Consider the following 22,755-nt stretch of genomic DNA (forward strand, 5'->3'; position numbering starts at 1 on the left):
AATGCTTAGTCTTCAATTTGATGTAAGTTCTGCTGGTCAAAATGGCTATGAGCAGTCACAGAGATACAGGACTGCATTGCTCTTGATGTGAGTTTAATGTCAAACTTCTCAGTAGACAAGTCAGGAATGGCCTATGGAGGGCAGTGCTACTGACACCGTGTCACCCTGGGTGTGTCTCCAGAACCTCTGGGTGATGTTTTGGCAAAACTTCTCCTCCTCCACCATCACCTCACCCCATTGATCAGTTAAGCCTGAATACGATGATTGTGATTGTGGGATCAAGTGTTGTTCTTCCCATCTATGGAGAATGTTGATGGAGGTCAAAGATAGTTGCTATCACTTTCCCTGCAGAGTGAGCCTGGCACAGCTGGGGCTGTTCAGCTGCACCAGAGAAGGCTCCAGGGACACCTGCGAGCCCCTGCCAGGGCCTGCAGGGCTCCAGGAGAGCTGCCCAGGCACTGGGGACAAGGCATGCAGGGCCAGCAGCCAGGCAATGGCTTCCCAGGGCCAGAGGGCAGGCCCAGATGGGATATTGGGCAGGAATTGCTGGCTGGGAGGGTGGGCAGGCCCTGGCCCAGGGTGCCCAGAGCAGCTGTGGCTGCCCCTGCATCCCTGGCAGTGTCCCAGGCCAGGCTGGACAGGGCTTGGAGCAGCCTGGGACAGTGGAAGGTGTCCCTGCCCATGGCAGGGGGTGGGATTGGATGAGCTTTAATGTCCTTTCCAACCCAAACCATCCTGGGATTCTACAATGGAAAACCTGTTCAATTTCTTGATAAATCTAACAAGATTGAATAGCTGGAAGGAGTTTTCTAGTAAGAGGCCTGGTTAAATTCAGTAAATGGTAACAGTGGACTTGAAACCATTTAAATCTTCAAAGCATCATCATTCTAAATTATGCTCTTTATTCTAGTTTTAGAAAAAAAATATGTGGCCTCTCCAGGTAGGTGGAAGGGCAGGCTTGTGGGTTGAGGGTTTTCTTTAATATGGTACCCTGTAAATCCTTTATCTTGTCCATCCCTGGCCTATGGGGTGAATAGAATAGCCTGCCTTGCTCACAGCATGCTGTGGTCAGGAAGGCAGAAAAGGCAGGAAAGCTTATGAAATGGCATCCTTGAAGCTTCTTCATCTTCTGACAATTATCATGTCTGCAAATGAAGTGCCAAAAGGGATCTTGTGTTCTTAAACTTCCAGAGCAAAGATAGGACTGATGTAATCCAATAGTGAGTGTTGTTTAAAGCAAAGCAGAGGGAGGTGTTGGTTTTGATGCAGTTTTGGTCCTGTAGCCCCACTGACTGCACCGATTACCTGTTGTGGCACTCTTTTTTGTCCCATTTTTGCCCAACATACAAAAATGTCTCAGGAAAAAGTGTTTCAGCCACATATGACTACGTCATGTAGGGATTTAGAGAGACACTAGCCTGTGAATTGCAGGTGGTTGGGTGTATAACCCCTGGCCCAATTTTACACCTATGAAGCCATGAAACAATGGGGCTTTTTGATTTGGTGAGAGTGCTGGAGCCTAGAGTTCAGGTGTTGTTGGTTCTTGCAAAGTCAGCAGAAGAGACTTGATTTCATAAACCTCCGTGGGAAACTTTCCCAGTTTTGCAGTCCATGAGTATGTCTGTCCTGGAGAGAGCCATGTCCCCTGGCTGCAGATGAGGACAGCAGAGCCTGGTAGGACCATCAGGAACTGACCTTTTTGTCTCAAAGTATACATGGCTGGTTAAAGCACTTTCTGGACAACTTAGAATCACAGAATCATTAAGGCTGGAAAAGATTGGCAGGATTACCAAGTCAAGTTGTAAGATCACTGAGACACATCATCACATCACATCATCATATTTGGCACATCCTGGGCTGTGCACCATTATGCAGTGAAGTATTTTCTATACAAACTCTATAGTAAAAGGTAATTGAGGTTCTATTTTCTATGTGCCTCAGAGTTTCCCAGTGAGGCAGTGTGTTGCAGGTGAACTACACTAATAAATTTATTTTCCTTTCCATTATGAGTGGGAGGATATCCTGTGCATAGGCATAGTCAATATATCTCTTACTCAGGTGCATTCAGGGTTGCTTAATATCAATTTTAAATGTTTTATTGCTTGCTCTGTAGTTACTTCATGGAAGTGACTGTAGTTCTTCATGGAAAAGCTGGCCAGGTCTTAGTTGAGTAACTCTGTTATGATTAAGCATCGCATATGAGCAACTACAATTAAATACAGGAATGCTCTACCACTGTAATCCCAGGCTAAAAGAGCAGTTCACACTTACCAATAACTCAGTGTGATTTTTTTCCCCTTTAAGTCAACTGTCAGTTTTCTTGGAAGGCAGTAAAATTTTGTGAACGTTCTTAGGTTGATTTTAGAGGTAACCTTTGTAAACCAGGGGCCAGTCTTCAGCATTTATTGAGAGAGATAAACTTTTCTTAAGATGATACCGGGAACAAAAAGAAGGGGGGGAGGAGGGAGAGAAATGACACAGACACCCAAAAGAAGCCCAAATTCTTGTGTCTAATGTGTGAGACTTGGCGAATTCCCCGTGCAGCAGTGACAGAACCAACATGTGGGCACAGGGGCAAACAGATCCCTCTGTTTCTTGAAACTGTTTGTGTTATGTCAAACCGCTCCATTGCTTTCTTGGCATCTTCCATTGACTCTTGGCACAAAAGCCAGGGATGTTAAACCATGACTTAGCTTTCTTAAAGGAAAACACCTCTTTTCTGTTTTGTCTCCCTCTACCCTTGTCTTTCAGTTATACCTGCCGCCACTTGCGGAGATATGTGTATGTCTTGGACAAACTGTATTTCCCCCACTCCCACTGCTCTACGCTGCAGCATTGCTTCTCGACCCTCAGTGACAATGGAGAGGAACTCTTGTCTTTAACTTGTTCTCACATTCTCAGATCCTATGCTTCCAGGTTATTAACCTCTCCTCTCCATTTACTGCATGCTGCATGCCCTGTGACTGATCTGTGCATGTTTTCAGTTAACTGATGAACAATTTTAATTTCTAAGGGGATGGTTTGTGTCGTTATGACATCCTTGATGCATATTCTAAAAAGTGTGTTAGAAATGGAGTCTACTAATGGTTTGGTTTGTCTTTTTAAATTTAGAATACAAATTCTTCGGCCTTTGGAAGCTTTAAATGCTTTTTATGTTAAAGTATTTTAGTCCATTTCCAAAGCCTTGACGTAAGAACTTGAGCTGTGATTCACAAAACTTCCATTGCAGTTGCATGGTTTGTTTGGAACTGGTGTAGAGGTTACATGCAAGTGTCTTATACTTCTTGACACCCATTGGTTTTTTTGCAACGTTGTCTATATAATTTGCTTTTCAAGAGTAGAAATGATAGAGCTTTTGCCTCAAGTTCAGGAAGTTTTCGTGGAAGTTAATGACAGGATTGTTTGTGCTGGAAAAGCCCTCCAAGATCGAGTCCAAACATTACCCAGCACTGCCAAGGCCACCACTGACCCTTGTCCCCAAGTGCCCCATCCACACAGCTTTTAAACCCCTCCAGCGAGGGGGAATCCACCCCTGCCCTGGGCAGCTGTGCCAGCGCCTGGCCACCCTTGGGGTTAAGAAATTTTTCCCAATATCCAACCTAAACCTCCCCTGACACAAGCTGAGTCCATTTCATCTTCTATTGATTGTTACTTGGGACAATTAAAGATCTCTCCTTTTTTGTATGTCCGATTACTTTTAATTATACAGAATAAGAATTATGAGAATCCATCAGCCCCAAATCCTTGTTTGTGATAGGGAATTATAGGTGCTTTACAGAAGCTGTAAAAAGGGTGAATTTAAAAGTAAGTCCTTGCCATACCCAAAGGATTTCTCTTAGCTGTTTACTCCAAGTAAAAATTAAAGTTTTACTATTTCATTGTTGATGCTGTGGATAATTAAATATATTAACCTAGTCCCTAGAAGCTTTGGGAAAACAAGGAAAAAATTGCGTGACAAAATTGATCAGAACATGGAAGGCATCCAGGGTGGAAATGCAGCTTCCCAGCTAAGCCAGCATACAATAGCAAGGGACCACACAGTAAACATAAGTAAAACCAGCTTGACTGTCAAGGGAAGAAAATACGGCATGCAAGCTGAAATAGCTCTTTTTGTACAAAAGAAAAAAAATTATAGTAGTACATAATGATGGAGAATTACTCTGAAGATCTCAACAGGACATGAAAATCTAGCTGTCCCAGGGGCATTCTCCAGATTAATTTGGAACAGGGACATGGTATTAAAGTAGTCAAAAGCCTGAGATTTCAAAGGCTTATTTAAAAATGAATACTAATAATAAGTGCAGTCTACACTACAATCTTCTTTCAGATGTAATGTTTTACATGTAGAAATGATATCCTGAAAATGTAAAATAAATAGTGTAATTCTTCCAGCTTGTTTCCATGAAATTTTGGTAGTTCTGTACAGCAACAGAACTACACATTGAGCTGACAAAATCACCCTTGGGAGACTAAGTGCTTCTCCATGGATATTGCATCTTTCAAGTGTTCTATGGATGAAAATGAGCACTGATAACACTGTATGTGTTTTCCTGTAACAAGCTTGTGAAGTTTTTAGAGCAAAAACATTCATCTAGCTACTCCCCACTTACCACAACTGATTGAAAAATTTTTTACTGGTATCACTTTCTGAAATGGGGTTTATGCATCAGTTGAGGTATATTAGAGTACATCAATCAGGGAGGTTGTAAAATCTCAGATTTTCATTGCAGGTTATCTTTTTCTGAGATAGGAGGAGAGCAGAGGATTTGAAATAGAAATTACTGCTGTAAAAATATAGAGGTAGCTGTTTTTGTGGCTAATTCTCTCTTGTTGTTTTGATATTGGATGATTAGAGAAGTACAGTCAGGAAATTTGCCTGTCTAAGTCTGTAAGTAGCATCGAATACAATACAACAGCATAATTGAGGTGTCAAAAGCTTTTTGTTTGAATCCATGCATCCATCCTCTATTAAGTACTACAGTGTTTTATTGTGTGATCAGCCCATTTAGAGGAGAGATGGAATTTACAAATTACTAAAGGCAGAGGATAATTAATTGTGGTGATTCATAAATCACCACCCTCCATCCAGTATTCCTGGCAAAGAATATAAATTTTAGTCCAGAGCAGAAGGTCTCTGAGGTCTCTAACGATGCTCTGATACCCACATATGGTGTTGCCTGTCTTTGTACTTATCAAAGAATTACATTTTTCATTACTATTTTGGTAGACTTTATGTGCAAATATATTAATGTTTGCATTAAAAATGTTCAAAAGCAGCATGGGCAACAGAGAAGAGGGATTCTATCCCTCTTCTTCTGAGCTCAGGTGAGAGCCCACCTGCAGAGCTGCCCCAGCCCTGCTCCAACAGCACAAGGACGTGGAGCTGCTGGAGCCAGCGCAGAGGAGGCCACGGAGATGCTGCCAGGGCTGAGCCCCTCTGCTCTGCAGCCAGCCTGGCACAGCTGGGGCTGTTCAGCTGCACCAGAGAAGGCTCCAGGGACACCTGCGAGCCCCTGCCAGGGCCTGCAGGGGCTCCAGGAGAGCTGCCCAGGCACTGGGGACAAGGCATGCAGGGCCAGCAGCCAGGCAATGGCTTCCCAGGGCCAGAGGGCAGGCTCAGATGGGATATTGGGCAGGAATTGCTGGCTGGGAGGGTGGGCAGGCCCTGGCCCAGGGTGCCCAGAGCAGCTGGGGCTGCCCCTGCATCCCTGGAAGTGTCCAAGGCTGGATGAGGCTTGGAGCCACCTGGGACAGTGGAAGGTGTCCCTGCCCATGGCAGGAGTGTGGTAGTAGATGGTCCTTCAGGTCCCTTCCAGCCCAAACCATTCTGTGTTTCTCAGGGTTTCAGTGTTCCATGGATGTGTGTGAGAACCTGGTGGTGATGTGGCACAGGCACACCACACCCCACACTTACTGGACAGCCAACACTGGTTGAAGCAGGGAAGGGGGAATGCAAAATAGCACATATTTTGCTATCCCACAGGGAGCAAGCCCACAGCACCAGTTTTCCAGGCAGCTTTCATAGGGATTTAGTGCCAGTGTTGCTTTTCTTCTCTTGCAAATTCTAGAAACATAGTGGGTTCAATACCCATTTTATTATGCACAGCATTAGCATAGCATAAATATCAACCCTGGGTTTGTAATGCAGAATTCCTAATATCTAATAATTCTGCTATGTATTTTTATTGCAGCAACTGTGTTTTGTGATGTGAGATATGTTTGCCACTATTACTCTTTCCTTTTTCATTTCATATTCATCGTGTGATGTTTTAATGCTCGTGTGTGTTCCTGTTTTGTTTTAAACCTCTCTGGGTTGCAGTCAAGCTCGGGAAAATTGCTTTTGAAGGCAGACTGGCTTAGTGCATGTACTAGCAAAGAGGCAGCTAACAAGCAATGATTAGTTCTGGGATGCTGAACAAATTATGGACAGTTTTAGTTTCATAGCAAGCTTGACACTGTGTGTGAAAGCAGGAAATACAGTTTTGCTGAGCCTTGTAAATTGGGTAAATATGCCTTAAAGTTGCAGCGATGAAATTTATTATGGATTAATTTAAATTTGGGGGTCTTTTTCCAGATAAAAAAGACCAAGAAATACGATATCAAATTGACATTCAGTTTACCCATTTTGCTTATCTTTTATTACTTAATGCTAGGTTTGTTTAAACAGCAAAATGTATCTCATAAGATCATAATGCTCCCTTTCAGAAGTGTTTTGGCATTGTCTGAAGCGTCTGGAGAATGAGCTTTGCAGCCATCCTTCTCCCATGCCATCAGAGTCAGTGGAATTAGGCAATTACATCCATTTAAGAATGTGCCGCCTTAGCGAGATCACGGCCTTGGAGGCTAGCTCTGAGAAATGCTGCTAATTTACTAGAAATGGTTCTGTTGCTGCAACCTGATGCTCAGAGGCTGCTTAAAGCCAACTTGAGTTTATTACCCAGTTTCCAGTTCCTTTTTCCTTGGAGTGCGAGCTGTGCTGGGGCACAGAGCCTGGATCCCAGTCCTGTGTCCTGGTATGGATTACTGACCTGACCATGCAGGAAAGGTGTATGGGTGTCATCCTCAAAAACAGCTTAAGCATTTGCAACTCTGACGTGTTTTCTTTGACTTTAGCCTGTGAAAGGAAGATGGGGAAAAACATGAGGCAAACATGTTTATTATTGAACCTTAAGTGGCTTTTGCCTGGATTAATTGGATTTGCTATGTGGAGATGTGCAGCAATTCATATTCTTTCAAATGAGGCTTGACAGATGTGAATTCTTTTTTGCAATAATCCTGAGCATATGTTGCCATTGAGTTTTTAGAGAGTTAGGGTGAAAAACTCACCCTACGTTAGTGCAAGTAAAATAGTCAATGCATCAGACTTCTTTAGAGTCATTAAATGCTTCGGATTGGAAGGGACCCTAAAGTTCATCCCATTCCACCCCCTTCCAGGATCAGGGACACCATCCACTATCCCAGTTTGCTCTGAGCCCTGTCCAACCTGGCCTGGAACATTTCCAGGGATAGGACAAACATTGATCCTTACTTCACTGTGAGCTTAACCTGTCAGAGCTTTCATAAATGGCCCCACATTTGTCATAGAATTAAAAGTATGAGTAATGAAGATGGCAGAGTCTGGATCTGTCACAGGCAAGAACCGGCTTCACTTCATTTATCACGGAAGCAGGCTATTTTTGGAATGTTAGATAGCATAGTTTGAAATATTTTTCCCTAAAGAAAAATTTATTTCTCCAATACATGTAAAAAATTGGTAGATTTAAGCACTTTTCAGAAATAAACAAGCTTGGTTTTTTTTTGTTTGTTTGTTTGTTTTTTTTACAATACTGAATAAAAACATTCTTTTTCTGCAGGATATTTAAATAAGATTCTGCACTTTGCTTCCAAAGCTGACATTTTAGCAATGATATTTCTCCTTCTCTTTTTCCTTTTTGTTCCTCCAAACACCACTCAGTGGTCTCTGCTCAGCATCCTGCCAAGCTGAGAGGCTGATGGGAGCTGGACTGGTACCATTCAGGGACTGCAGTGTCATTGCATTATCAGAAAGTATCATTATGGTGGACTGGGAAATTTTTATTTTTATTGAAACATATGGCATAGTATCTCCAGCTTTTAGTGTCAGAGTTGAAAATGGTACATTTTGGTGACAGTGAACAATTTTTTTTGTCTTAATGCTGTGCCACTGATAAATTCTAACTGCTTCCATTACCAGTGTTAAACCTGAAGTCTCAAAGATTATCTTTTTCCTACTGGGCTTAATATGCACAGTTTTACTGCTTATTTTCAATGCCTGCCCAGTGCTGTGAGTCGCTGTAATTGTCAACCAATAGTCATTGAGTTCAGTGGTTATGGTGTATTTTGAACTTCAGTCTTGGGCAGACCATGGAACAGCTGACAGAACTTTATTAAATCACTTAAGAAGTAAACAGAAGCAGGAACAAGTGAAAAGGACAAAAGAAAAAAAGACAGTCAAACTGCATTAATATTTCTTCAAGGACTCAGGCTGGTTTGTTAATACTCATATGCTGAGATTTCTCTAGAGTGGCCTGTAGATTTCTATGGAAACTCTGTTCTCTGAGCTTCCATGCAAGATGGTTTGTGGGGTTTAGTTTCTGAGCTGGGGGCACAGCTCAGGAGATGAGGCTTTTTTTTTTTTTTTGGCTGCTGTGTTGGTGTGGATCATTTCCCCAAAATCCAGCTCATTTGATCATTTTCCTTTGGGGGAAAAAAAAAGTTAAAAAAAAAAAAAAAGGTCAGAGGCCTGTTGAATGAATATAACTTAATATTTTATTGCTTTGTGATTTTTGGTCAGCTGTTCATAATTTTATTGAAGGCTTGGAGTTGTTTATTATGGAAGGATCACTTTACACTCAACATCGAGTGACTTGGCAGAGCAGAATTGTTTATAAATAATTCTATTACAGATTATTTATCTTTGTACTGCACAGCATAGTGATCAAGAAACCAGTGAGATATAAAATCAATGGTATGGGGATCCACTGGGTGAAGAAGTGCCTGGCTTGCAGGTCTCAAATACATTTGAACTGGATGCTTATCAAGTGGGTGCATGTCTAGTGGAAACCCTCTGCATTGATTTGTTAGGTTCTGCCCTATTTAAAATTAAGTATCAAAAGTAGTTTTTAGGGAAAGAGTGATCAGTGAAGGGGAGAGATTGCTGATATAAAAATGTAATTGTCTAAGCTTGATGAAAGCAAGGTGTATTTTCATAAAGCTGGTGGAAAGCTCATGGTACAAGATAAGAGGAACAGGTCGACTTTGAAAGAAATCAGAAGTACTCTCTGGCACTTTTATGAGTTTGCTCCTTAAATTATTTGGACGATTAAGGGTAAATAAATCCTTCAATAAGGGGGCTCATTAATAAGATTTGTGAGGGGAGAAATAGGTGAGATATCAGGGAAGGTTCTTGCCCAGAGGGTGCTGGCACTGCCCAGGCTCCCCAGGGAATGGGCACGGCCCCGAGGCTGCCAGAGCTCCAGGAGCCTTTGGCCAGCACTGCCAGGGATGCCCAGGGTGGGATTGTTGGGGGTCTGTGCAGGGCAGGAGCTGGGCTGGGTGATCCTGGGGGGTCCCTTCCAGCTCAGGGTATTCTGTGATCCTGTGCAAAAGTACAATGCACTCCAGTAGCTGGAAAGCAAACCCAGCTGAGACTGGTCTATCTTTTTTTACATGGTATATGAGTCACTGGAATAACAAGGGCTCTGGATTTCCCTAGATTGGAATTTTTAAATGAGATTGGATGTTCTCCTAAAAGATATGTCCAAGTCCAGCCAAAGCTATTGGACTTGAAGGAGGAAGTAGCTGAGGGAATTCCTATGGCTTGTGTCAGATGAGTGAATCAAAGTGGCTTCTTTTGGCTTAAAAAAATGGAAGTTACAGGCAGATTGCCATGAAGGATTTTGTTCATTTGTTTGCCTTACAGATTGCTTTAAAAGGCTGCATTTTGATTTGGAATCTTCTCACTAAAAATGATATCTTCTCAGGTTCCCCAGGTGATTTGACCCAAATAGTACAAAACAGCACAGGTTGCCAAAGCTCTACATTCTCATGTACAAAGAATGAAATTGAATGGGGAAAAATTGCAAGAGTGAGGTTCTTTCTCTGTAATAATCTTTATTCCTCCCACCTTGGTAAAATCTATCACAGGCATGTTCTAGATGCATTCTCATGTGAAGCTAAAACACATCTCGATCAGTCGGAATTATTTTTAATTGGATGCTTATGAGCCCACATTCCCATGAGATGAAACTGGAACAAAATTACTTTCACACATTTCCATTGTAGCGGTATGTTCAGAGTCCGGGGGTTTTGCGTTCCTACGTAACGTCTGGCATTTAATCAGCATTGGGAGGGTGTCTTATTCTTTGGTAAGTATGTAAATAAGCTATTGTTTTGGGAGTAAAAGGAGAAAAATGCCATAGCTTGTCTGAAGAGTTCAGGAGAATGCTAACAAAATGCGTGTCAGTCAGAATACACTGAAACAGGTTGTAGCTGAAAGGAGAAACAATTTATGCTCATCTCAGCCAGTTTTATCCTTGGACTGAAAAGCCTCGCTGAGATCTAGCCCCCCTGTAGTCTTTGCTAACTTCCCTGGGTGCACCTCTCCAGCAGCTTCCTTAAGTCAGTGCCACTGGCAGCAGGGAGTGCCCTGCTGGTATTCTTGGCTTTCTGCATCTAGGTGATGCACTCGTGGCTGTTTCGATTTCCCAAATAGCGTTGCGTGAACTTGGACTAGTGAAAGTAAAATATTTAATTAATGCCTAAATATAGAAAATTATTCACTTAGAAAATAACAAACATATGTTACTGATTCAAAACGTCTTCCAATTTCTCAAATTAAAGAAAGTATTGACAGCAGCTAAAGTTGTCACAATTGGTAATTTTGATTGAGATATTCCAGTCAGAATGCCTGAAGGAGAATGTATATATTTTTCCCCTTTTAAGTAGGAGTGTCTATATCTTGATACCAGTTGAGAACTAAATGTTTAAACCATATTCATGGGTCTCCTGAGAGAGATCTGGGTGTCTACCCAGGGCTGGGCAGTACCCTCAGTACTAAAACATGCAAAGAACTTTGCAAACCTTGAGTAACAAATGATTCACAAGAAGAACGGTGTAGCAAACATCTTTGCAGGTGTCTCCTGGAGACAGAAATGGATGAGCTTGAGAGATTCAAATCGTGCATATGAACAGTGGTGATGAGGAAATTTTAAATTTTGATCAAGGACTCTGAAGAACAGAAGCAGCAAGAAATTAATCTTGTTAATGTGGAGGACAAGAGGTTTAAAGTTTTATGCTTTTAAGGTTGGATGCAAAGTGTCCCACTTCATAAAATATATAAAATTTTAATTCAGCAGTTATTTTTATACAATAACCCCAAGAATCAGCAGTGCAGTAAAAGTGAGAGAACCTCACAACATACTCGTAGCTTCATGGAAGGCTTTCACTTGAAACATAATTTGGTTAGTGGGATGATGTGCATAGGAAGGATATCTGAGTGGTCTGCTGATGTGGGGCTGGTTATGTTAGTTTAAAAATGATGAGTCCAGGAGATAATCCTTACATAGTGAAACCTAATTTCACTGGGTGATTTCCAGTAGGCCCAAATTGTCTCAAACCAGATGTTGTGATATGTGCTGCAGAGATGTTCTGCACAGGAGCCACAGGGGAAAATACCTGAGGGTTTATATTCTTCTAAATAACTACAGCTGTAGATATCATGAGTTTGGAAGTTTGGCTTCTTTTGATTAAAAAAATATTTTAAAAAATATTTGATTAACAATATAAGTGATTAGAGGCATCATCCTCATGGTTCTCCTTCTGAAGTAGTTTTGGGTAGTCTCCTAGCTGCCCAGTTGTTGAATCTAAATCAATGATTCTCCATCAAAGAGGCAGGTGCCACCAGTGAGGGGTCATAAGCACATTACAACAGAGGCAGAGCCCCCAGGCTGCTGGGTCCTGCAGACCTGGCCTGGCTCCCATGGCAGGAACAGGATGGGGAGGAAAGGAATAGGGAACACTGCTGACCTGCTTATTGAAAGTGTAACACCTGAAAATTTGGAAACGGGCATCCAGATCCATTCATACTGACCTAAGTGACCCAAACAATTCCAGATTTGCAGAATTAATAACACTGTAAGAATGACTCCTTCTTTTAATTTCTGGCTCCTATTGAGAACATCTGAAAACAACAACTGTTATGTCTTCTCACATTTTGGTATCGCCCTTTCTCACCACAGCCTATTTGACCAAGAAGTGCAGAGAGAGGCTAGGGGGGAAAATTTAGTCAGCTCTTTATTCCAATCCTCCAAAGGATTGATTTAAGTTGTGTAAAGAGTTTTTGGATCCCCACTCTGCAGCAGGATGTAGGGGGTGAGAGCTGTGAGCTATTCTTAAGTGGTTTTGTTCTTTCGTGTTTGTAAGCTGAATTTATGAGAAAACATTGATGAGAATGCTCCCACTGCAGCAGCCACAGATCAGAAAAAGCAGTGGGAGAGGAAAATAAGAACAACCACAACTGGTTTCCAAAGATGACTAATCCTCTAGCTCCAGTGTAACCTCCAGGACAATGATTAGCATTTGGCTTTTCTTCTGCTGGAAAAGTTTTCTGGGGCGTCAGCCTAGCTGAAAACTGGTTCAATACATGTAACTAATGAAAGATTTTAAAGTTCCCATTTAATGTTCCTGCTTTGTGCACTTGGTTACTTTAAATACTTCTAGGTGCATGATGTGCAGTATTACATTTTGCCTGTATTCTGTATTAGTTTCCAGAATGTTTTACAAATGAGGAAAATCTAGTTTTACAGATAAGATATGGTAAGGTATTTCTAATGGACGTGTTAGCAGTAGTGTGATAGAGTTTTTGACTTCCAGTGGTGAAAGTTCAGTGATTGCTCCTCAGTTTTGCAGAAGACTTTTAAGGGGATTCAACATGGATATTTTCTTTTTCACCAGAGTGAAAAAAAAAATGCAAGTCCTTGCTTTTGGTGTGACATTCACTTGGCAAAAAATAAAAATTGGTGTTTATTAAAAACTTGCAACCTAATAAATAAAATCAGATCTTTCCAATACTGCATTCTTGTAATTAATCAACAAGCCATCCTCTTGCTACTGCTAGATTTTATCCTGAAGTATGTTTTCTGTATTTCCCAGAGTGCTTTATAGTGCCGTTGTAGCTTTACAGGTTTCTACATTGACTTGGTATTCATTCCCAGCAGACAGTTTGCCTTGCATTTTGTTGTTTATTGAATTGTGCTCAATGTTTGTGCTCCGTGATTTCAGGGAATCATCAAAGTGCCTGGTTAGGAAGCATCTTTGGAGATTTTCATGTCCAAGGGAAGGGTCACCAAGAGCTGTATGCCCAAGGCTACATCCAGTTGATGTTTATTATCTCCAAGGATGGTGACTCCACAAGCTCTCTGTGTAACTTGTGGTTTTTCTCTTATGGTTAAATGCAATTTCCTGTATTGCAATTTGGGCCCATTTCCTTTTGTCCTTTCTCGGGGCATCAGTGTGTCTGGCTTCATCATCTCTAGACCTTCCCATCGGAATCACAGAATCATCTAGACTGGAAAAGACCTTTAGGTCATCAAGTCCTACCTATGATGTAACACCACCTTGTCACCTATCAGATATTTGTATTTTCTGAGACCCCTGTGAGCCTTTTTTTCCCAGGCTAATCAGAGGTTTCTCAGCTTCTCTTTGCATATGAGGCCCTCCAGTCCCCTTATAATCTTTGTGGTGCTTTGCTGGACATGCTGTGGTGTGTGCATGTTCCTGCTGCTGGTGTCCCAGCGCTCCAGGTGAGGCTTCCCAGTGCTGAGCAGAGAGGGGAGATCACCTCTTCAGTGGGCTGGTGGTGCTGTGCCTCACGCAGCCCAAGGTGCCCACGGCTTTCTTTGCTGTGAGGGTCAGTTGCTGGTGTACCTTCAATTCTGTGTTCCCCAGGAACATGGGGGCCCTTGCTGCTAAGCTGCTGCAAAACTGTGTGTGGCTGACCCTCAACACCCAGGATATGATACATCCCTGCATATTTCCACAATGTTTCTCTTGGAGTGTTTATCCAGCCTGTCCTTGTCCCTCTAGCAGCACAACCATCATGTGCATGAGCTTCTCCTCCCAGTTCTGTATCACCTGCAAACTTGGCAAGGCTGCAGCCTGCCCCATCAGCTGGGGCATCAGTGGAGTTGTTGGAAAACACTGGTCTCAGAATCCCAGAGTGGTTGGAAGGGATCTTTAAAGGCTGTCTTGCTCCAACCCCCTGTAATGAGCAGGAACACCTTCCACTGTTCCAGGCTGCTCCAAGCCCCATCCAACCCGGCCTTGGACACTGCCAGGGATGCAGGGACAGCCACAGCTGCTCTGGGCACCCTGGGCCAGGGCCTGCCCACCCTCCCAGCCAGCAATTCCTGCCCAATATCCCATCTGGGCCTGCCCTCTGGCCCTGGGAAGCCATTGCCTGGCTGCTGGCCCTGCAGGCCTTGTCCCCAGTGCCTGGGCAGCTCTCCTGGAGCCCCTGCAGGCCCTGGCAGGGGCTCGCAGGTGTCCCTGGAGCCTTCTCTGGTGCAGCTGAACAGCCCCAGCTGTGCCAGGCTGGCTGCAGAGCAGAGGGGCTCAGCCCTGGCAGCATCTCCGTGGCCTCCTCCGGAACCAACACATGGGGTGCACCACTTCTGGCTGGGCTCCAGCTGGACTTTGTTCTGCTGATTGTAGCTCTCTGACCCCTTTAGTTTAGCCAGGTTTCTGTCCACCTCCCTGTCCATTTATCTAGTCTCTACTTCGTCACTCTGTTACAACTTGGCTTAATTGTGAAATACCATGATTACCTTGATTTTATCTTTGAGAGTCTTTATACTGTCTGTGTAGTTGTTCACATTTACAAATTGCTTCAGTATCCGGGATAGTTTTGGCCTTGAATGAAGATTTCAGATTACACCACCAGGGTTGGGAAAACTCATCTGTGATCTGTCTATCTGCTGAGGCACCTCCAGTGCTGGGGACAGCTCTGGACCCTCAGGACAAGAGAGACGCTGAGGGGCTGGAGCGTGTCCAGGGCAGGGAACGGAGCTGGGAAGGGGCTGGAGCCCCAGGAGAGGCTGAGGGAGCTGGGAAGGGGCTCAGCCTGGAGCAAAGGAGGCTCAGGGGGGACCTTGTGGCTCTGCACAGCTCCTGACAGGAGGGGACAGCCGGGGAGGGTCGGGCTCTGCTCCCAGGGAACAGGGACAGGAGCAGAGGGAATGGCCTCAGGCTGGGCCAGGGGAGGGTCAGCCTGGACATCAGGAGGAATTTCGCCATGGAAAGGATGATCAGGAATTAGAAGGGGCTGCCCATGTAGTCCCCATCCCTGGAGGTGTCCAAGGAAGGCATGGACATGGCACTCAATGCTTTGAGCTGGGTAACAAGGTCAGCTTCAGCTTGGACTCTGTGTTCTCTGAGGTTTTTTCCAGCCTAAATGATTCTGTGGTTCTGTCACCTGGATAAATTGAAATTCAGAACAATGTTTGTACATGCCTAGAAAGACTGTTACTGTGTCTCTTCTGAATATCCTGTTGAAATGCAGTTTATGTTTGATCCTATGGCCTAGCATTTGTTTCCCAAGTGGGAGCGGAATTAACATCCCAACCCATGGTGGTTGTACTTGGTTTTTGTACAGTATAGAATATTAAAGTTGTTAGTGTTTGCTTTATCATCATGAAGTCAGTTCCTGGAAGTGTTGTCTTAACTTTGGGGAAAACAAAGAATGACCTGGAACATCGCAGAAATGTTCCTTTTTAAAAAGCGCATTTTCGGGAGGGCAATGTTTTGGAATTTAGGAGGATTTTTAGATTGATAGAGGCAGAAAGAATTACACAGCAGAATAAGATTTATAAAACTGAGTGGGAGGTAAAGCTCAACCTCTTTCTCTGTGGGAAGGAGGTTAATTTCCAAATAAATTGAAGACAATGTAAATTTAATTACTGTGCAGCTTGAAGACTGGGACTTAAAAGCTATCATGTTAGTTTTTAGGATGGAAAAATATTGCACAACTGCAAGAGCGCTGAAATAAATAATTAAATCAAATCTCTGTTAGTTGTCCCACCAGTTCTGAGACTTGAGGATGTCTGAAGGCAATAAAATAGTCTCTTTTTCAGAATGACAGGTTCAGCAGTGGGTAAGGTAATTTTGGATGACAGTGTATGTGGGAAATAATGACATATTTCCTACTGAAAAGTGATGAACAATAACTTTAAAGCTTTATCTAAATAAAATCTGCTTTTTCTTAATAGGGGCTATTCATGCCCATGTGACACTTCTAGATCTCATTGGTATTGTCTGTAACACCTTTTTCACTGAAGAATAAAATTGAAAACATTGACAGGCAGACTAGAGTGGAGAAACAGGGTTGCATTTCATCTCTGTCAAGGCTGGATTGTGAAACTTGGGTAAGATGTGACTTTTGCTAGATATGGAAAATATTTTAATAAAAGATGAGGGGACGGTCCAAGCCGGGGATCCTTCAGGATGCTGACAAACCTTTTCCTGCTGTGAGCTACGGTGATTTTGATCACACATGTTTGTTTGGGAGAACAGTGGTGGTGGTGGAGACAAAAGCTGGGAGAATTCAGCACTCCAAACATTTTTCCTTCCTTAAAGGCTTCCAAATTATCCATTCCAAGATTGTCATCTTCCTGCAACAATGAGTAGTTCAGAGCATTTCAAGCTGTAGTGTATTTCTAAATGCTTTTGTACATCCTGGAGACCGTGGTATATTCCTGATACCTCTATGCTTTTCCCTGGAGTTGTGTTTTAACCTTTCTAGGTCCTTGCTCTACATTTAATGGAATCATTTAGGCTGAAAAGTCCCTCTGAAAGTATCAAGTCCACTCATTCCCCCAGCATTGCCAAGGTCACCAAAGTTTCACATTCACAGAGCTTTTAAATCCCTCCAGTGATGCTTCGCAGGTTGCTTCCCCCCACTGTTTGTTTGTTTTTTTATTTTGTTTAATTTAGGGGTTTTTTCTTATGAGCTATAGAACAAGGGAGAGAAAATCACTAAACACTGTTAATTTGGGATGTGATGTTAGGGAGGTCAACTTTACTGTTCATAATAAAGATACATGGAAAAGGAAGCAAGTGAAAGGCCCTGGCATTATCTCTCAGACATACATAGGAAAGGACATGGGTGTTGTTGAGAGGCTGGAGCTACCAAGAAGAGAGAAATAAAGAAAATAAAAGAGAAATGTTAAATAACAGAATTGAAAAAAATGCTATGGGCTGATTTCCCAGGATGTTGGCACAGCATTTACAGGGAACTGGGCAAGGGCAGGCTGGGACTTCCTAAAGCCAAGTTAACCTCCGTGTAGGTCATTAACTGTAGCTTTTTCCATAGTGAATTGCACTCTTATGAAATGCTTCATTATCCCTTGTTTTGTCCAGCATTCACTGCAGTTGGGTTCTGACTGGATATTAACATCCCTTATAAAAAATTTAATACTCTTGATAAATGTTTTCTTTCGGTGATGCAGTATTTTTCAGGATGAAAATACCTATATTTAATTTCCTATCTATTTTAACCTCAGTTTTCCTTTGAAAAGTGGTTTATTTGTGACAGGCTACCTTTTGCAGGTTTGTTTCTAAGAACAGAAATTCACAGAAATGCTTCAAAGGGGATGATGTTGACATTACAGTGAAGGATGTAAACAATTTTTATTTGAGATACATATTTTTCAAGTACTGTGTTGTTACAGCATGTGTTTAGTAATAGATAATGAACTTAATCTTGGTCTTGTACTGAAAAACACTTGATATGTTACGTTATTTAATGTTATGTTATTTGGCATTATCCTTTGTTTTTATTGTATTTTTCCTTTTTTCAAATACTAGTATGCTTTCATGTGCTTCTGAAAATGTTTAAGCATTTCATCTCTTGGAAAGTGTATTGATCTGCACATCAGTGCTGTTTGCAGAGAGGAGGAGTATTTCCAACAAATACCATGGAAGGAAGGTGTGGGTGTTTTATGTGGGTGCATACACTTGGTCATAGGATCCCAGAGTGGTTTGGGTTGGAAGGGACTTTAAACCTCATCTCATTTCATCCCCTGCCATGGCAGGGACCCCTTCCACTGTCCCAGGCTGCTCCAAGCCCTGTCCAGCCTGGCCTGGGACACTGCCAGGGATGCAGGGACAGCCACAGCTGCTCTGGGCACCCTGGGCCAGGGCCTGCCCACCCTCCCAGCCAGCAATTCCTGCCCAATATCCCATCTGGGCCTGCCCTCTGGCCCTGGGAAGCCATTGCCTGGCTGCTGGCCCTGCATGCCTTGTCCCCAGTGCCTGGGCAGCTCTCCTGGAGCCCCTGCAGGCCCTGGCAGGGGCTCTGAGCTCTCCCCAGCGCCTTCTCTTGGGCAGGTTGTCACCTAACATCATTAAACTTGAATTTTGGTGTTGAAGCAGAACAAGAAACAAGCCCCTAGGGGACCCATCATAAGCTGCAGACAGAGAATACTAATTTTGTCCTAAGCCTTTGTCTCCTTTCTCCCTCCTTTCTTTCAGTCCCTGTCCGAAGGGCCCCTTGACCTGTTTGCTCCACAGGAAGGAGTTTACTGCTTTCCTCATGGACTGACCTTGTCTTTGGCCAGTTGTCCTTCCTGATCACATCTTTCTCTCTCCACAGTGCCAGTGGGCATGGAAAGCCCCTAGCTATCTCTCCCTCATCACTACAGTCTGGTTATCCTACTGACATGAAACCTCTACAATTTTAACCAACTGAAAACATTTTTTTTTAAGAAATAAAGAAAATCAGTTGGACCAGTCAACTTCACAATAAAGCCATTGCTAAGGACAATAAAGAAATGACCAAAAATTCAAACCTCACAATGTGTCACAGCTAAGATGTTCTCCCAAACATAATTTTGGATGCAAGGACTCTCTTTTGCATAACAAGAAGTCCATTTCTAAACTTCCAGTGCCCCATAAAGGAAAAAAAAATTAAAAGATAACACATTTATATCTGTGGATAACTTTTGTAATTGTTTATAGTAGGTAGCAATCTTTTTTTTCCCAAATCTGTATTTATAAATAATTTGTATTTTCACTGTGAACACTTGTGAATCACTGAGAACTTTTATGAGTACACGGGCTCTAAAAAGAACAGTTATTAAGGAAATTAGCATTTTTTGTCTTCTGGATGAAGTTAGATGGCATGTGTTCAGTGTGCCTGAGGCCACACAAAGAATAAAGACAATGTAAAAAAAACCCCAAACCAGTGAATAACTCTAAATTCAATAAACAAAGCACAGTGAACAATCACTTAATTAGTGATTATGTTTCACTTTTGAAACCAAGATGGTGAATTAAAACTTTTCATAAAACCTTAATCTATTACTTCCTGAACTTTGAGTCAAATTCCAATATTGATGAAGCCAATTTTTAATGTAAAATATGCATAAGGCATAATATATTGCATGTATTACCACCTCCCTCAATGGAGTACCTCCATCCATATCATGTTAGTGATTTTGGCTCAAATATCTTATTTTACCAAATTTCCAGACATAAAAAAATACATAGTTTGAGCTGCACTACGATAAAGCTGAAGTTGGAGCTGAATTTTAATCATTGCCCCTATACCTTGGCCAGGAATTTCCCATAGAATGTTCACTATTGGTACACAAACTGCAATTACCAAGATGTGTATTCAAACTAGTACATACAGAATTTCAATTTTCAAATTTTATTCACGCATTCCTTTCTGAATAAATCATGCCAGGCATGAAATACCTTTGAAGAAACAAAGAAGAGGACTGTGGGTATGGTAGTTGATAATGAACTCAAAATTCACAGTACAATATCTGGTATCACATTATCCAGACAGGCTCGAGCAGCAGCCCATGGAAACATCTCAGGTTTAACAAGGCCAAGCTCTGGAGCTGCACCTGGTCAGGGCAACCCCTGGGATCAACCAGGGCTGGGGGTGAGCAGAGGGAGCAGCCCTGGGAGAAGGAGCTGGGGGTGCTGTGGGGGAGAGCTGGACCTGCCCCAGCCTGAACCCCCCTGCCCTGGGCTGAGCCCCAGCGTGGGCAGCAGGGCAGGGGGGATTGTGCCCCTCTGGCCCTGGGCTCGGGTGAGAGCCCACCTGCAGAGCTGCCCCAGCCCTGCTCCAACAGCACAAGGACGTGGAGCTGCTGGAGCCAGCCCAGAGGAGGCCACGGAGATGCTGCCAGGGCTGAGCCCCTCTGCTCTGCAGCCAGCCTGGCACAGCTGGGGCTGTTCAGCTGCACCAGAGAAGGCTCCAGGGACACCTGCGAGCCCCTGCCAGGGCCTGCAGGGGCTCCAGGAGAGCTGCCCAGGCACTGGGGACAAGGCCTGCAGGGCCAGCAGCCAGGCAATGGCTTCCCAGGGCCAGAGGGCAGGCCCAGATGGGATATTGGGCAGGAATTGCTGGCTGGGAGGGTGGGCAGGCCCTGGCCCAGGGTGCCCAGAGCAGCTGTGGCTGTCCCTGCATCCCTGGCAGTGTCCCAGGCCAGGCTGGACAGGGCTTGGAGCAGCCTGGGACAGTGGAAGGTGCCCCTGCCTAAGGCAGGGGGCTGGGGGTGGGATGGGCTTTAAGATCCCTTCCAACCCAAACATTCTATGACTCTGTGATTATTTCCAAGTTTCACAGGAGATTGCAATTAATTCATTGTAATGTGCCAGGGCACTAAAAAGCCAAACCCTCGCTGAGCCCATGGGGCTGTGTAAGGACAGGGTGGTGCCAGAGGTGAGCGCCATGAGGGCTCTGGGTACTGAACCAGGGCTCCAGGCTCATGTTCTGCTTCAATCTTAGAACAAAGAGGGCTGTTAGCAACACCCATACCCTGTGACCTTCTGCCTGCAGAATGAGTCTGTTGTCTCCTAAAGTGGACCCAGATTCTTTCCTGTCAGAATGAGTTCAGAGGGCACAGCAATTCTCTTTCCAAGTGTAGCAAGCACCCAAATACATACAAATACATACAAATGTGCTTGCACAGCCAGCGTGTTTGAGCAGAACTGTGCCAAATCCAAGCTGTTTAAAGGACAGGGATTTGGACCTTAGGTTGCACACAACAGTGTCTTTCTAATTTTCATGTTGCTATTTCTTTGTTAAGGTTTTGGGTGAGAGTTTTGCTCAGGATGCTTTCTCCAGCAATTTCCTCTGATTCTCGCCCACAGAGTTCTGCCCTCATTCAAGGCAAATGTCATCTCTCAGCAGCTATGAGACACTTTCCCTTATTGAATTAAGAGCAAGTAGATAAAATAGAAATATTGTGGGCTCTGCCCATTTGATATTATAAAAAAGTAACAGGACAAACGCAGGGATCATTGAAAGGAATTACATACATACCTTGAGACATCTAAAACAGGTTTGAGGATTTTTAGCTCAGAGTAAGCCTTGTGTTTAATCTGAGCTTTGCAAATATATATTCTGTTTATACTGGACTGCACTGATTTTCCTTCCTTAGCTTTCAGCCTTTCAGAAGTTAGTTTCCTGCTTGCCACTCTCTTGAAAAGTACAAGAGAGAGATGGTGCTGAGCAAAGCACTGCCCTGTCAAGTCAAAATCATCACATTCTCTGGGATTTGTGTGCAGGAATTCAGTCCATGGTAGATTACAGTCTGCCCATTGAGTTTCTACTTCAGTACAACCTAGAGTTAGGTCCTAGCCCACCCCTGCCCTGTGAGTAGAGTTACAAGGATGTTGTTTGGCATGCCAGACAAAAGGGGAATGAAACGATCTGTACCATGATACAGGGGAAGGAATTTACTGCTTTCTGTTCCTTTTACTTCTCTAGCAATAGGAGCATCCATTTCCCAACATTGGCTGGAAAGTGGCCATGAGATGCCGAACAATTTATGCCTTCAGTTGAAAAATACATTTCCTGGTCTCTGGAAATTAAACTCTTGGCTTATTTTGTAAATATTTACTTTTGTCTTGCCACATCAAATTCCTTTCTTCCATATTGTTTCCAGTGTCATTGTCTTTCTAACTCCATTTTGGCAGGAAATCCTGTTCGTTAATGCAAAGCCTCCCTTAATTGTTCTGAGTTGTTTCTGATTTTGCTTATAGACCTACAAGTGTATGGTGACTTCTTGTTTCTCTACTTAGTATAACAATATTCTAAATAATAATGTTATCCTCTGTGAGGCAGAATTTGATAAGGCTTTATAGCACATGACTTAACAGATCTCTGCTCATATGTAAGGGGCAGATAAAAGGGTACTCTTTAAAATTAATGGGATATTTTGTCATGAAGATATCTTGAATTATATAATTTATTAGGATCAAGTTTAGGATTGTAGAATTAAAAGAGTGGCCTTTTATGTTTGCTGTTTAACAGGGCGATGGGATAGAAATAATTTTCTTACCCAGGCTGCATTAAAACCATTTGTGATGCCAGAGAGCAGCTCAGGTGAATGACTTTTTACCAACAAGACAACTTTAAACACACTCAGAGCAGGTTCAGATTGGATATTAGGAAGAAATTATTTTTTTAAAAGATGGGGTGAGGTCCAGGCACAGGGTACCCAGAGCAGCTGTGGCTGCCCCTGGATTCCTGGAAGTGTCCAAGGCTGGGTTGGACAGGGCTTGGAGAAACCTGAGATAGTGGAAGGTGTCCCTGCCCATAGCAGGGGTTGGAACTGGATGAACTTTAAGATCTCTTTCAACCCAAATCACTCAGAGGTTCTATAGTTTAGGATTTACCCTGAAGTAGCTGCCACCTGCAGCACACAGCTGTTTCCAAGG

General features: G+C 43.2%; 1 protein-coding gene across 9 annotated transcripts in view; it reads left to right on the plus strand.

The window, feature by feature from the left end:
- The window catches only part of DYM (dymeclin), a 209,227-nt gene that overhangs the window by 112,978 nt on the left and 73,494 nt on the right, over positions 1–22,755 (plus strand). For 5 of the 9 annotated variants that reach the window (XM_038125822.1, XM_038125824.1, XM_038125825.1 and 2 more), the window contains one exon: positions 2,752–2,916. The exons of the other annotated variants lie outside the window; for them this stretch is intronic. In XM_038125822.1, the coding sequence (XP_037981750.1) occupies positions 2,752–2,916 (165 nt within the window). The remainder of the gene's footprint in view (positions 1–2,751; positions 2,917–22,755) is intronic. 9 annotated transcript variants of the gene reach the window in all.

Source organism: Motacilla alba, chromosome Z (assembly GCF_015832195.1).
Source record: "Motacilla alba alba isolate MOTALB_02 chromosome Z, Motacilla_alba_V1.0_pri, whole genome shotgun sequence".
NCBI classification, from domain to species: Eukaryota; Metazoa; Chordata; class Aves; order Passeriformes; family Motacillidae; genus Motacilla; species Motacilla alba.